The following is a 15,989-nucleotide window of genomic DNA, read 5'->3' on the forward strand; positions in this document are numbered from 1 at the left end:
AAGCTCACGTCCAGATAGATTTAATAAATTTGCCTGTAAATTATTGCTTAAAAATAAAAGTTGTTGATTATCAATAGATACCAAATTCAAATAACATTCTTTTTTAATCTTTTTAATCAATTTTTGTTCAATTTTATTTTTAAATTTTGAACAACTTGAGCTCAAATCAAAAGTTTAAACTTTTAAGTTGTGTGACGTCTTAACATACCATATATATATATATATATATATATATATATATATGTGTGTAACAAAAAAACTGTCAAATATGAATCTCCCTAACAAAAAAGAACATCATATTCAGAGCTACAGTACTAACATGGAAAATGACGACACAACGTGTACATACGATCGAATTCCATCATACCCACTGAAAACTACAGCTAAGCATATTATTATAAATGTTCAGAGCTTAAATTCATATGAAGCACGACATTTGTTTAGCACAAACAAACAAGGGCCAAAAACTTATCCAAAATTCCAAGCCTCTTGGGGTTGCTTTTTTGGACTAAACCCCATTACAAGCAAGGTAGCAATTCGCCAAATCAGCCTTTATTCCATAATTGATATGAAGTATAAATTATGGCTTAGAGTTAAACCAACACAACCCATCACTCTCCTCTGTCTTGTTCCTCACCTAGCTAGCTAGAGCCTGACCTTGCGTTAATTAAACCAAGATGGCTGTCGAACCACAGAAGCTGCCACAGCTCACGGGCTCCTCCTCGGATAACGATGCGATGATGAAGAGATTTCTTGAAACGCATGCCCCAAATGGCGGAGAAATCGATGTCAAACCTCTCCTTCACTTCATTGAGGACATTTTCCACCGTGCTGCACCTGGCATCCCCGGCATTCTTCACGTACAATCCTGGTCCCTTCTTGTTCTTTTTAAATTTACACTCATGCATAGTGTGCATATATTTTACGGTGGTTAATTGCCTTTTCCTATCACTTATTTATAAGTTGTCCCTATGAAGTATGAACTACCACCTATTACCTATAACACAGTACGTTGCATTAAACTGCCGTTTTATTATAAAAACTTTCTATCATTAGCCAATCTCGTTAAATCAGATAAAATATATATTTTTTAAATGTAAAACGATGAAAATATCCTTAAAAAAATACAAAAATAATATAAAACAACAAATTTTAAAACCAAACATAAAAATATAAAATTAAGAATTAAATCAAAATATAAAAACTTGAAACTTAAAAAAAAAAAAAAAAAAAAAAAAAAAAGAAATTGAACTTGAGAAAAAAAAAAAAAAATGGGCCAAAGTTTTTGGGTGGTTCGTCAGCCCCAAGGTGGCTTTTTCTTTTTTCTTTTTTCTTTCTTTTTGGTGATTTTTTTTTCAACTTTTTTTTTATTATTATTGAATTTGTTCAATTTTAAAGGTGTTTATGAAAATTTAGTTCTTAAGTTGGTAGTTTCGCCATTTAATTTAATTTAATTTTTTTTTTTTTGGTCCTTTTAAGATTTTTACGAAGTGAGGGTGTTCTTTTATAAGGAATGGTAGTTCAACAAGTATGCATGGCCTCATTGTCATTGATATGTGGTAGTTAATGGGAAGTGGGAACAACTTGTAAATTAGTGATACTTCGAGGAGGGAAAAGATAATTAACCCATTTTATAATATTTTTGATTATTTGTGACTCTGTATATAGGGAACACAAACGCAAGTGGACGCATTCGACGACAGGGCCCTCCTTAAAATGCTCGAAACTTTATCATACACGATAAAGAGAATTTCCTACGAGGTTTACATTATTGCTTATAATTAATTTGATAGCTAGCCAAAAGAAATCTCATGAGTTGCTCAGAGTTCAATAACTGAGTTTGGCCTTACAATTATTCAGGCAAAACGTGTGATTTTAAACAAATCGCATAGCAAAGTGTCCACTTGAATATATATATATATATGAAAAAACTATATATTTAAGGTGTACGATTTTAATGTATGAACAGTAACTTTATCGAATGCTAACTTTATTTTTAAAATCATGTGTTGATTAACTATATTTTAAAATTACTATTTTTTTGAATGGCAGATTTTAAAATCACTAAACCAAAAGGGACACTAAATCATTTGACCTTAAGTAGCTGGCTCCAATTAATATATATCTTGGATGCCTAAGACTAACTGAAAAAAAAAAAAAAAAATGCTATTTAACTGTTTTGGAGAGTAATATTGTGTATTGATATAGTGTAACAAACACACATGCTCCACTTCTTGTGAACGTAATGGAATTTTAGGATCATATGCACTTGGACAGATATCGTACAAGTGTTCGGGTGGCGGAGATGCGCATGCCACAACTGTGGCAATATGCAAAATACTGTCGAGTTACTCGTGGGATGCAAAGGTGGTGCTGGCCTTAGCAGCTTTTTCTGTGAACTATGGTGAATTTTGGCTGGTGGCGCAGCTTTACTCCACCGACCCCCATGGCAAAAGGCTTGCAATCCTCAACCAATTCCCTGACATATTGAAGTATGCCGAAACTTTGAAACCAAAGTTCGAGGCACTTACCAACCTCATCAAGGCCATGCTCGATGTCACCAAGTGCATCGTTGAGTTCAAGGAGCTTTCTTCCCAGTACATTGCCCCAGACACACCAGAACTGGTTACCGCCACTTTTCACATCCCAGTAGCCGTTTATTGGACCTTTCGGAGCATCGTAGCATGCACTTCTCATATTATCGGCCTCATCTGCATGAGTCATGAGTAGGTTGCGAACCCCTTCTGGTTTCTTTTGCCATCTTTTTCTTTTTAATTATAATTTAAATGATTATCTCTATTGCTTATTATAACCTTAAATTTTTTCGATAAATGATAATTTAATATGGTATCAAAGTTAAATATTTAAGTTCGAATTTTGTCTCTATCATTCATCTCTCATTTTAATTAAATATTTTATGTAGCATCATTGTTTTGAGTGCACATGTGAATGTTGAGTCTCACGTTGAGAAATTAAAAAATAAAAAATAAAGAAATAATATACCTAAGTGGACCCAAACCCATTATCTTAAGCTTTTGGCCTAGTGTGGTGTCAAAATATATATATTAATATATTTTTGATAAAAACCTTTGAGTGCTTAATCCACATGATGGGGAGTGTATTATGTTAAAATATAATTTAAATAATTAATTAATTCTGCCATTTCCTATGAGTAAGCTTACATTAGAGAATTGGATCCTTGACCCCCTTTAAGCCAGCCATGTCAGGCGAAAGTATATGACAAACAATGCTAATAATATTTGAGTTCCTCTTCTCTTGGGCTGCTCTTAGGTACATAGAATCAACAATTGAGGCGTGGGAGCTGTCGAGCTTGACCCACAAGGTCAACAACATACACAGCCACCTCATGAAGCAACTCAATCTTTGTAATCAACACATTGGTGAGTGAGTAGTCTTGGCTTTGGTTACAATTACACTTGTATTGAGTATAAAATATATATTTTATTTGTATTAGTTTATCGCCTGATGGCAAGAGATAAAATGGTATTCTTGATGCAGAGGAGATGAGATATGTAGAAGCATTTCTGACTCTCGTGCGTCTCTTCGAGACAATCCATATCGATAACATAAAGATACTTAAGGCTTTGATTTGCGCCAAGGAAGATGATCCGCTGCCTCTCTTTGATGGTTCCACCAAGACAAGGGTTAATTTGCGTACTAGCTATATATGTATTATATATTTTCAGTTAAAATTGATTTTCATAAAACGTTTGGCGTATAGTGACTATTGAAAATTGGCACTCACAGGCTAGCATTGATGTGCTGAGAAGGAAGAACGTGTTGCTGTTTATCTCAGACCTGGAGCTCTCCCACGACGAGCTTTCTATGCTTGAAGCAATGTTCATCGAGGCACGGAGCCAACCAGAGAGGCCAGATAGTCAGTACGAGGTTGTGTGGCTCCCGGTCTTGGACAGTTCGACCACGTGGAACGATACAACAAGAAAGCAGTTTGAGGTCCTACAACATCAGATGCCATGGTACTCGGTCTATGAGCTCGACCCGGCAGTCATCAGGTACATCAAGGAGATGTGGGATTTCAACAAGAAGGCTCTGCTCGTGGTGCTGGACCCGCAAGGGAGGGTCGTCAACCCCAACGCCATCCACATGATGTGGATCTGGAGAAGTTTGGCCTTCCCTTTCACTAGCGCAAGGGAGGAAGCACTCTGGAAGGAAGAGAGCTGGAGAATTGAGCTTTTGGCTGATGCCATCGACCCGCTCTTGTATACTTGGGTATACCCACAAACACATACCTAAAAATACTTAATTACGAGTTACATAAATGTTGGTGATCGAGTTAATTATGTTGTAAATTGTATGGTATTAATTTCAGATAGCAGAAGGGAAATACATTTGCTTGTATGGAGGAGAAGATATGGAGTGGGTGCGGAAGTTTACGGTGGCTCTGCGTAGTGTTGCGCAAGCGGCGAAGATACAGCTGGAGATGCTTTACGTGGGGACGAGCAACCCGACGGAAAAGGTCAAGAAAAACAACACAACCATTGTTGCGGAAAAGCTTAGCCACGTTCTGCCAGACCCGATACTCATCTGGTTCTTCTGGGTGAGGATTGAGAGCATGTGGTATTCCAAGTTACAACACGGAAAGAGCGTGGAGAACGACACCATAATGCAGGAGATCAGGACAGTGCTGAGCTTTGATGGGAGTGATGAGGGTTGGGCTGTGATCAGCAAGGGATCGGCAGAAATGGCTAGGGCCAAGGGGGACACCATTTTGCCTGCTTTGATTGGATTTGATGCATGGAAAGAAAAGGTGGGGGAGATAGGCTTTGTGCCGGCACTCAATCAGCACCTCTCAGACAATCGCACCTCTCATCACTGCACCCCTCTGATACTGCCAAGGACTCCTGGGATCATCCGTAAGAGGGTGGTCTGCGATGAATGTGGCCTTCCCATGGAGAAGATCCTCGTGTACAGCTGCTGCACCGATTAAGAGTATTAATTAAGGTTTCATGTGAGCTGCTACGTACGTGCTATATATCCCTATGATTCTATGAATTAAGGGCGGCCATATATATGCCATTTTAATTACTGCAACTACGTACCAATAGCTTGCTGGTATATATATAGTAAGCTCACATGTGTAAAATTTGGCAATCTCTATATATATCTAAGTGTGCCTCAGAATTAATGCTATATTATCCTAATTAATGATATGAGTGCTTGTTGTTTTAGGTAAAAGCATGCTTTTGGAATTCTTTTTCTTCTTCTCCAACAGGACTATCAGAAAGAAATCACACTAGTAATCTTTTCATTAATAAAGAACACCACAATGTGTGAGTAGATACAATGCCAATAATACTTTGTTTGTTCACAAGAGCAAGTGTGTCCTTGGCTAGTCTATGAACTGCCCATTTTGCCTCCTTTCTCTACGCCAATTCCTTGCGTCATTTCTTAGTGCTTACACCTGAAGACCATCACCTTCTAGCTCCATCGTTTGCAACCTCAAATCTCTAGTAAATAGTGCAACCACCAAAGCCCTCACTGCCTCAACAACAATTTAATCAACGGTATATGATTTAGGAGTTATCAACGCCGCCAACACCTCTCCCATGGGTCTCTCACGATCACGCGTATGCCCGTCTTCTTCTTATTCTTATCCACTATTGTATCCCAATTTCCCGTCACAAAATCACATGTAAAAGCTTTCCAAGTTTGATTCGTTGAATTACCACACACCCGTCTTTCTTTCAACCTTGCGAAAGCATTTTTGAACTCATCAAGTGAATCTGATGCCTTTCTTTCAAGTTGAGTTGGTTCACTAAAATTCACGCATGGATCAAAGAACTCCTCCTCAACCAAAGATTTCTTACTGCAACAGCCATTAAATCAAATTCCTCGTTCTCTACCTTATTATTATGTAGATCCTCCACAATATGAACGAACTCCTCATCATCTTTGAAGCTCTTTTTAGCTTCCCTTCATACATACTGTTGAAACTAGTGGCTCATATCCTCTCATGCATGGAGATTAATACTGGAATACAAGTGGTTGGCTGAGTAGTCGAAACGGACTCTGTTCACGGAGTGGAGACTATTGGCCCATGGGCGTAATTAAGTTTACGGGGGGACGATTAGGTTGTGGGGGTGCGGGAGGCAACACCCCCATGGTATGACACGGGGTATTTTGGGGTTTTTTAAAATACGTTCGTACAATTAAGATTTTCCTATAAATATGTTATATAATTATATTGTAAACTTAAATCATTAATAGTAAAATATAACCACACTTTCCTGCGGACGTAGGCACATTGCCTGTGATGCCCCGAGTTTCCGAGAGTTAACTATCCCAATAATTAACCATTTTGCTTAAGCATATAAAGTTATTTTTTTAACCCCATAGAGTATGCCTTAACCTAAAACCAAGTCTTCGCTTGAAATTAGCCCCCAAAAACCCAAATCCAACCTTCTGGCCGAACGTTCAGTAGGGGACCACCAAATGTTTGCCCATGTCTTTAGTACAAACATTCAGGAGGGAACCACACCGAACGTTCGTTGACCAAAATTTGATCCACTAAGTATTGACCAAATGTTCCACCTGCAACCTGATGCAGCATGACTTAGTAGGCTGCAACGAAGAACAATAATAAAGCAGTGGATAACTAATTCTAGATCTTGAGTCTATTAATGATCTAAGAATTCTTCTTGAAAAACTAGATACTCTCTAAGTTTTGATTTGGACATTAATAATACTTAATATTGTCCATTAAATGTTTGAATTTAATGAAATCACATATAAGGAAACTTATTGAAATATAATTAAATGTCTTTAATTAAGCTAATTTAATGACTGATTCACTATTGAAAAACCGGTTCACTCTTAAAAAATCGGTTAAAAAATTATGCCTTAAAAAACTGGTTTATCTTTTTTTAAAAAAAGGTTCACGCCACACATCGCAATATTAAGACACTTCTGAGAGTGATTCATCTTTTATATATATATGATTTTATAAATGTTCAGAGCTTAAATTCATATGAAGCACGACATTTATTTAGCACAAACAAACAAGGGCCAAAACCTTATCCAAAATTCCAAGCCTCTTCGGTTACTTTTTTGAACTAAACCCCATTACAAGCAAAGTAGCAATTCGCCAAAATCAGCCTTTATTCCATAATTGACATGAAGTATAAATAGTGACTTAGATTTAAACCAACACAACCCATCTCCTCTCTCTTGTTCCTCACCTAGCTAGATAGAGCCTGACCTTGCGTTAAACCAAGATGGCTGCCGAACCACAGAAGCTGCCACAGCTCACGGGCTCCTCCTCGGATAACGATGAGATGATGAGGAGATTAATTCTTGAAACTCATGCCCCAAATGGGAGAGAAATCGATGTCAAACCTCTCATTCACTTCATTGAGGACATTTTCCACCGTGCTGCACCTGGCATCGGCATTCTTCACGTACAATCCTGGTCCCTTCTTGTTCTTCTTAAATTTACACTCAAGCATATTGTGTATATATTTTACCATGGTTAATTGCCTTTTCCTACCACTTATTTATAAGTTGTCCCTATGAAGTATAAACTGAAAGTTTTGAGTAAACTGTTTTGGTTGCTTAATCCAAAACAGGGCAGCTTCTTTTATATATATATATCCAATTAGGCAGTGTTTAATTACAGAGAAAGAATTCAGAAGAGAACAAGGAAAATTCTAAACTAGAAAATAAATAACATGTAATCAAGGCAAGAAAAGTAAGTAAGCAAGAAAAGGAAAGGTTGAGAGCACATAGGTGTGCTGAGTATAATGAAAACAATAACTGTATAATATAATTGTAATCAGCCCATTGAACTATGGGTTTAGTATTCTATTTAAAGAATTAATTACAAACAAACTAAGCCAAAATATATGGCTTGTTATACCATAATAATAATCTCTTGATTTGTTGAGATATTATCTAAAACTTAAATAACAAGCATTTGAATTTGAATCTTTAGAAACATTTGAATTTGAATCTTCCAATATCTTATCTTCAAAAGATTTAAATTTGAATTCTGGATTGAGTTGTTGTGAAGCTTCTTAATTTTCAATACTGAGATGATGTGCATCTCAGCAGAGGACAAGCCGTGAAACAGGGAGCTTGAAAAGGCTCCATGAATTAGGAAGAAATGGCTGCTGCAGGGCTGTCCAATCATCATGAAATCTGGGAGTCTTTTCTGTGCCTCTGCTGGTTTTTATGCTTGATTTGAGGATGCTTTTGGTGATTGTCATGCACTCATGACACTATGTTGGTTAAAATGACGGAAATATTCCTAAAAAAACAAAAAGTTTTAAAACTAAATATAAAATGTAAAATTAAGAATTAAATAAAAGAGTATTTGTGAAATAAATTCCTCAATCAAGGCGTGGAAACAAATAATATCCTCAATATATATATATATATATATATATATATATATATATATTTCACTTTTAACACCTTAAGTTTATCCAAAAGGTATTATAAACCATTCGTTACATTTCCTCTTAATTTCGTAACGTCCTTCCTTCTAACCCAAAAGCACCGTTCTATGTAGGCCACCACTGTTGCTCTTAAGCCTCTTATCCATCACCAAAGATGAAATAGTAGCAGGAACAGAGACCATCTTGCCAGGCTTATTAACAACACTCTTCTTTCTATGTCTCTCCATTTTCTTATAACAATCGAGGTCTTTCCTGCTTTCTTTTGGCAGATTTCTATCTATAATGGTTGTCGTTATTGTACCTACCTTGATAAGGGCTACGGTTGAGTTGGTTTGATATCTCTTCTCCCAAATCGCAAAGGATGCCTTTGTTTTGGGCGCACAAACACCCCCCCCCCCCCCCCCCCCCCGGCCCCCCACGTCTTTGAACAGTGCAGCTTCACAGTTGCAGTCCTGCAAACATGCTTCTCCGCAATTGTCTTAGGTTGTCGATATAAGAACAGAATAATTATTATTTTCCTATACAGTATTAAGCACTGCTTCCATGTATATCTGTCGCTTTTGCAACTTTCTGCAGTGAAATTCCTTTAACAGCCTGAACTCCTATCCTCCATGTTGACCGATTCAAATTGAGGAAGACATTTGCAACCAACTTGCAGATCAATTAAAACACAATATCCATTAAGCCCACATATACCCTGGCCTTAGGCTTACACACATCATCAGCTGGAGCAAACCATTGGACTGTCCAATCTTCATTTTGATTCACATTGTGGGAGTATAGCCACAAGATCCAATCGTGATCAATTGTCAATCGGTAGACCGACCACATCTTTTGTAGGATAGTGCCAGCGTCATTGATCAAATAGAGTTGACCATCATCTTCAAGTTGCAGAACCACATCTTTTTTTTGTCCACCTATACCACCTCCCCAATATCCATATTCAAGCGTATATTGGAGTTCCAACAGGGTACATCGCAAGTAGATATGCTATGGATCATTCTTTCAACTATCTTTCGTATTATATTTTGCAAATCTAATAAATTCATTATTGATTTGTGGACTTGTGAGTTCTACAAAAATTCAATAGTAGATTCAATCATTTGAAAGATGGTCTAGAGAATAATTTTTATCATTTCTCCATCGTGAGCCATCCATCTTCTTGCATCAAGAGCAGAAATATGCCCGTTGACTTGTTTGTGTTTGAAATATTGGAATACAACACTTGCCTGTGGGGAAGATTCTGAGTTGGCAAAAAGGTGTCGGTTGGGAAGCCGAAACTCTGTCGTACCATCTGATTAGTTCGTAGAATTAAGCAGAACAAAGTTGCCGAATGAGAACAAAGCGGAAAACTGGCAAGGCCTGTCTCTGCGCCTTGGGCCGATTGGAGGACCAGTTTTCGATCAATTGGGAAATTCAGTAGCAGGAACCGAGACCATCTTTCCAGGCTTATTAACCACTGCTACTGTTTCATCCTTGGTGATGGATAAGAGCAACAGTGGTGCTGGAGAATAATTCTCCAACAGCCACCGCTGTCAACCTACACAGAAGGGAATGGTTTATAACACCGTTCGGTGAACTTAAAGAGTTAAAAGTGGAAAAGAAAAAATATTGAGGATGTTATTTGTTTTCATGTGCTAATCAGGAATTTATTTCATAAATATCTTAAATTAAAATATAAAAACTTAAAACTTAAAAAAATTAAAAAATTAAAAAAAAAAAAATTGAACTTAAGAAAAAAAATATATATGGGCCTAAGTTTTTGGGTGATTCGTGGGCCCCCAAGGTGGCTTTTTTCTTTTTTTCTTTATTTTTTTAATTGAATTTGTTCAATTTTAAAGGTGTTTCTGAAAATTTAGTTCTAACAGTCATTTCACATTTTAAAAAAATTATTAACTGAGGGTGTTCTTTTCTATAAGGAGTGGTACTTCAATAAGTATGATCTCATTGACCTGTGGTCGTTAATGGGAAGTGAGAACAACCTATAAATTAGTGGTAGTTGGAGGAGGGAAAAGATAATTAACCCGTTTTATAATGTTTCTGATTATTTGTGACTGTGCATAGGGAACACAAGCGCCAGTGGACGTGGACGCATTGGACGACAAGGCCCTCCTTAAAATGCTCGAAACTTTATCATACACGATAAACAGAATTTCCCCCGAGGTTTACATTATGGCTTATAATATAGTTGATTTGATAGCCAAAAGAAATCTTATGAGTTGCTCAGATTTTAACAACTGGGAAAGCGACTGAATTCATCAGTTATACTGTTTTAATGGTTGAACGGCAATTTTATCAAAACCTAACTGCATTTTTTTAAAATTGCATGTTCATTAACTATATTTTAAAACAGGTATTTTTTCGAAGGGCAGATTTTAAAACCACGGGACACTAAATCATTTGACCATAAGTAGGTGGCTCCAAATATCTTGGATGCCTAAGACTAAGTGAAAAAGAAAATGCTATTTAACTGTTTGATCGATGTAGTGTACCAAACACACATGCTCAACTTCTTACATAAGGATAGCAAGTTTCATGTGAAACTAATGGAATTTTAGGATAGTGTCAGATCTCTAAATTTTGTTAATCATATGCACTTGGACAGATATCGTCAGGGCCGGCTCAGGCCCTAGGTGAGTTAGGCCCTCGCCTAGGGCCCCCAATTTAATAAGGCCCAAAAAATAAATATTTTTGAGTTAAATTTTTTTTTTAAAAAAAAAAAAAAAAAAATTATTCTTGACCAAAAAGAAAATGAAAGGCCCAAAAAAAATTTTTAATAGGCCCCAAAAAAAATTTGCATCAAAATTTAAGGTCTCAATTTAATAAAACCCCAATTAATAAATCCATTATAAATTCTAAAAATAATTTTTTTAAAAAAAATAAAAATAAATAAAAGAAGAGACAAAGCATTAAAGGTTTTCATCATTATATGCCAATTCCCCAATTCCCTAGAGCTCTACAGCCTCTGCACGCATACAGTACACGCCTACATTTTTTTTTTTTTTTTTTATTTGATTTGATTCACGCCTACAATTGCAATAATGCTCTTAGCCACTTTTTTGTTTTACGTGAGAAAATATATACGTTAGAATAAAATATTGTCATTTATTTCCTAATTATTTTTTAGCCATCTAGGAAAAGCCTACAGCCAAAAATATAAACTGCTGTCAGCCTAGTAAACCTACTATAGGCATTTTAAATATTAGAATCTCTCTATTTGCCATTTTACCTCTCCTCTTTGCTTGCTCTTTTCTGAGTTTTTCTTCTTTGCCTATCTCATTTTCTCTTCCTCTCCGACTCTGAGTGACTGAGTCTTCTGTCCTATCTCCAAGAATTGCTTCATAATTCCTTTGCCAAATCAGGTTTTATTGTTCTATTTTTGTCATTTATTTTATTCTAGTCATAATTTTTTTTTGAAAAATCGTGTTTGTTTAATTTGTTAGTATTTTTAATTAAACATGTCTACTAGAAAATATGCATCTGGATATGAAAAACTTAAAAAAAAAAAAATTAAAAAAAAAAAAAAGAAAAGAAGAGAAAAGTAGACAAATTGATTGAATCTCAAAGAGAAGCTCTAAATAAATTTGTTATTAGCAATAAACAAAATATTGAGGATAATTTAGGTGAAAAACTCATAAATGAACAAGAAACTCATCAAAAATAATTAGAAGATAATGAAAATGTTATTGATACATCTAATTCTATTACTACAAATATTTATGACTCTGGCCAATGGAAAAATATTGATGCAAAATTAAGGGATTTGTTAGTAGAAAATGGTCCAATAAGATACAATATTATAAATTTTCCTAAAGATGAGAACTCTAGGCATTTTTCTAATACATATTATATACAAAAATTATCAAATGGGGAGCAACATAATAGAAAATGGCTAGTCTATTAGAAAATCTTGAATATAAAAACTTAATCAAAAATTTTGCATCTCAAAAAGCGAGAAGAGGAATATATATATATATTACTTTAAAAAAAAAATTAGGCCCAATTTCAAAAAAAAAAAATTGTTACTTAAAAAAAAAAAAAAAATTTAGGCCAAATTTCAAAGTTTTGCCTAAGGCCCCAAAATACATTGAGCCGGCCCTGGATATCGTACAAGTGTTCGGGTGGCGGAGATGCGCATGCGACAACTGTGGCAATATGCAAAGTACTGTCGAATTACTCGTGGGATGCAAAGGTGGTACTAGCCTTAGCAGCTTTTGCAGTGAACTATGGTGATATTTTGCTGGTTGCGCAGCTTTACTCCACCAACCCACTTGGCAAAAGGCTTGCAATCCTCAAGCAATTCCCTGACATATTGAAGTGTGGTGAAACTTAGGAACCAAAGTTTGATGCACTTACCAACCTCATCGAGGCCATGTTTAATGTCACCGGGTTCATCGTTGAGTTTAAGGAGCTTCTTTCTCAGTCCATTACCCCAGATTCACTGATGCTGGTTACTGCCACTGTTCATATTCCAGTAGCCGTTTATTGGACCATTCGGAGCATCCTAGCATGCGCTTCACAAATTATGGGATGCATGAGCAAGGGTAAGTTACCACTGCCCGTGCCGAACTCTATCCCTTCTTTTTTTGTAGGTTTGAGTACACTTTAGAATTGAATCCTTGAAACGCTTTAAGTGGCCACGTCAGGCGAAAGTAAGTAGATGACAAAGATTTGAGTTTCTTTTCTTGGGCTGCTCTTAGGTACATAACATCAGAGACTGTGGCGATGGAGGTGGCGAGCTTGGCCGACAAGGTCAAAGACATACACAGGAACCTTATGAAGCAACTCCTTCTTTGTAATCAATACATCGGTGAGCGACTACTTTGCTTTGGTTAATTACATTAATAATTCAGGTTTTATTGTGTAAGGCGGATCCTAAAATAAAATATTGTTCTATTAGTTTACCCCTGACGAGATAAAATGATCCTGATGCAGCTGATAAGACATATATAGAAGGATTTGTAACTCTTGGGCATCTCTTCGAGACAATCCATGTCGATAACATAAAGATACTTAAGGCTTTGATTTGCGGCAAGGAAGATCCGCTGCCTCTGTTTCATTGTCCCACCAACCAAAGGGTTAATTTAATTGCTGACTAGCTATATATATAAGTATATTAATTAATATTTTCAGTTAAAATCGTTTGGCGTGACTGTTGAATATATTGATTGGCACTCGATCACAGGCTAACATTGATGTGCTGAGAAGGAAGAACGTGTTGCTGTTTATCTCAGACCTGGAGCTCTCCCGCGACGAGCTTTCTATGCTTGAAGAAATGTTCACCGAGGCACGGAACCATCCAGAGAGGCCAGAGAGTCAGTACGAGGTTGTGTGGCTCCCGGTCTTGGACAGGACGATCACGTGGAACGATACGAAAAGAAAGCAGTTTGAGACCCTACAACAGCAGATGCCATGGTACTCGGTCAATGAACCTTTCCAGCTGGACCCGGCAGTGATCAGGTACATCAAGGAGGTGTGGCATTTCAACAAGAAGGCTCGATCTGCTCGTGGTTCTGGACCCGCAAGGGAGGGTGGCCAACCCCAACGCCATCCACATGATGTGGATCTGGGGAAGTGTGGCCTTTCCTTTCACTAGCACAAGGGAGGAAGCACTCTGGAAGGAAGAGAGCTGGAGAATTGAGCTTTTGGCTGATGCCATCGACCCGAACTTGTATACATGGGTATATATACTCATACATATCTAAAAAATACTTACGAGTTACATATATAAATGTTGGTGAGTTATGTTGTAAATTGCATGTACGGTATTAATTTCAGACAGCAGAAGGGAAATACATTTGCTTGTATGGAGGAGAAGATATGGAGTGGGTGCGGAAGTTTACGGTGGCTCTGCGTAGTGTTGCGCATGCGGCGAAGATACAGCTGGAGATGCTTTACGTGGGGACGAGCAACCCGAGGGAAAAGGTTAAGAAAAACAACACAACCATTGTTGCGGAGAGGCTTAGCTACGTCCTGCCAGACCCGATGCTCATCTGGTTCTTCTGGGTGAGGCTTGAGAGCATGTGGTACTCCAAGGTACAACAGGGAAAGAGCGTGGAGAACGACACCATAATGCAGGAGATCATGACAATGCTGAGCTTTGATGGGAGTGATCAGGGTTGGGCTGTGATCATGAAGGGAACGATGGGAACGACAGAAATGGCTAGGGCCAAGGGGGACACCATTTTGCAGGCTTTGAATGAATTTGATGCGTGGAAAGAAAAGGTGGGGCCGATAGGCTTTGTTCCGGCACTCAATCAGCATCTCTCAGACAATCGCACCCCTCATCACTGCTACCCTCTCATACTGCCAGGGACCGCTGGGAGCATCCCCGAGAAGGTTGTCTGCGCTGAATGTGGCCGTGTCATGGAGAAGTTCCTCATGTACCGCTGCTGCACCGATTAAGAGGCTTCATGTGAGAGCTACTACATATTTTTATATATATCCATATGATTCTATGAATTAAGGGCCATATATATCCCATTTTAATTACTGCAACTACCTAGAGCTTGCTGCTATATCGTAAGCTCGGATTTGTAAAATTTGGAATTCTCTATATCTATATGTGTGCCTTGTCATAATGCTATATTATTCTTATTAATGATATGAGTGCATTATTTATTTATTTTTACGTAAATGCTTCCTTTTGGAGTTCTGTTTTTTTCTTCTCCAACAGAACAATCAGATACCTTTTTTTTAAAAAAAAAAAAAAAAAAAATCAGATTAGTAATCTCTTCGTTAATAATTAAAGAACAACAATGTTTAGCAAATACAATGCAATATATATAGTACAAGGAGGGACTTCCTCAGTATGAATTTGTTCGTTTCCTTGGCTAGTCTATAATTGAAGTGCTCATTTTGCCTCCATTCGAATATGATTCACCTGCCAACTTTATAAATTATCCGGGACAACTCTAGCATCTTCAATCAACACCCTTCAAAGGAGAGTTCACCGGTAAGAAGCACACCCTCATAACACAAGATTGATGATACTCATAAAAAATTGCATCAAAAAGCAAATGTCACAACCCAACCATGTAACAAACTATGACCAAGGACAATCCTAGGACAACGATATTAAAGGAAAAATGGAATCCTACGAAGTTACAATCATAACCAAATCAGGAAAATTTAATTAAACTCGCTATACCAAATAGTCAAATACAAATCTTACATGTGTATCACCGGTGGCGTAGCTAGGATCGTCGTTTAAGTAGGGGCGGGATTTTTTTTGTGTGGATGAATTGGGGTGGGATTCGGGTGGGATTCATAATTAACTACTATAAAATAATATCATATTTAAATACAGTTTGGCCACAAGCCAACTTCACAAATTTCTTTATTCCAAACACCAATATATATATATTGTATGCCCAACTAATTGTATCCAATATTAAAATATCTATCAATAGTATGCAATTATTTTGGAGTTATTTTCCTTTATAGAGCATCTAATACCTTCTTTAATTTGCTTCCCTAAAGAGTTAATCCAAACTGCACACTTAAAAAAATCAGAAGTTGGAGTACTACTAATGTTAGATACAATTTTTT

General features: G+C 37.0%; 1 protein-coding gene and 1 pseudogene across 1 annotated transcript; both read left to right on the forward strand.

Moving 5' to 3' along the window:
* Positions 1 to 677: 677 nt before the first annotated feature.
* LOC148586631 (protein SIEVE ELEMENT OCCLUSION B-like) lies at positions 678 to 4,969 on the forward strand. The gene is made up of 7 exons (XM_088516103.1): positions 678 to 860; positions 1,669 to 1,761; positions 2,278 to 2,726; positions 3,292 to 3,401; positions 3,520 to 3,665; positions 3,769 to 4,251; positions 4,352 to 4,969. The coding sequence occupies exons 1-7, from the start codon at positions 678 to 680 to the stop codon at positions 4,967 to 4,969; spliced, it is 2,082 nt and encodes a 693-aa protein (XP_088372229.1).
* A 2,287-nt stretch (positions 4,970 to 7,256) lies between these two features.
* LOC148586632 (protein SIEVE ELEMENT OCCLUSION B-like) lies at positions 7,257 to 14,843 on the forward strand (annotated as a pseudogene).
* Positions 14,844 to 15,989: the final 1,146 nt, after the last annotated feature.

The sequence above is a fragment of the Corylus avellana genome, chromosome 4, assembly GCF_965113065.1.
Source record: "Corylus avellana chromosome 4, dhCorAvel1.hap1.2, whole genome shotgun sequence".
NCBI lineage: Eukaryota > Viridiplantae > Streptophyta > Magnoliopsida > Fagales > Betulaceae > Corylus > Corylus avellana.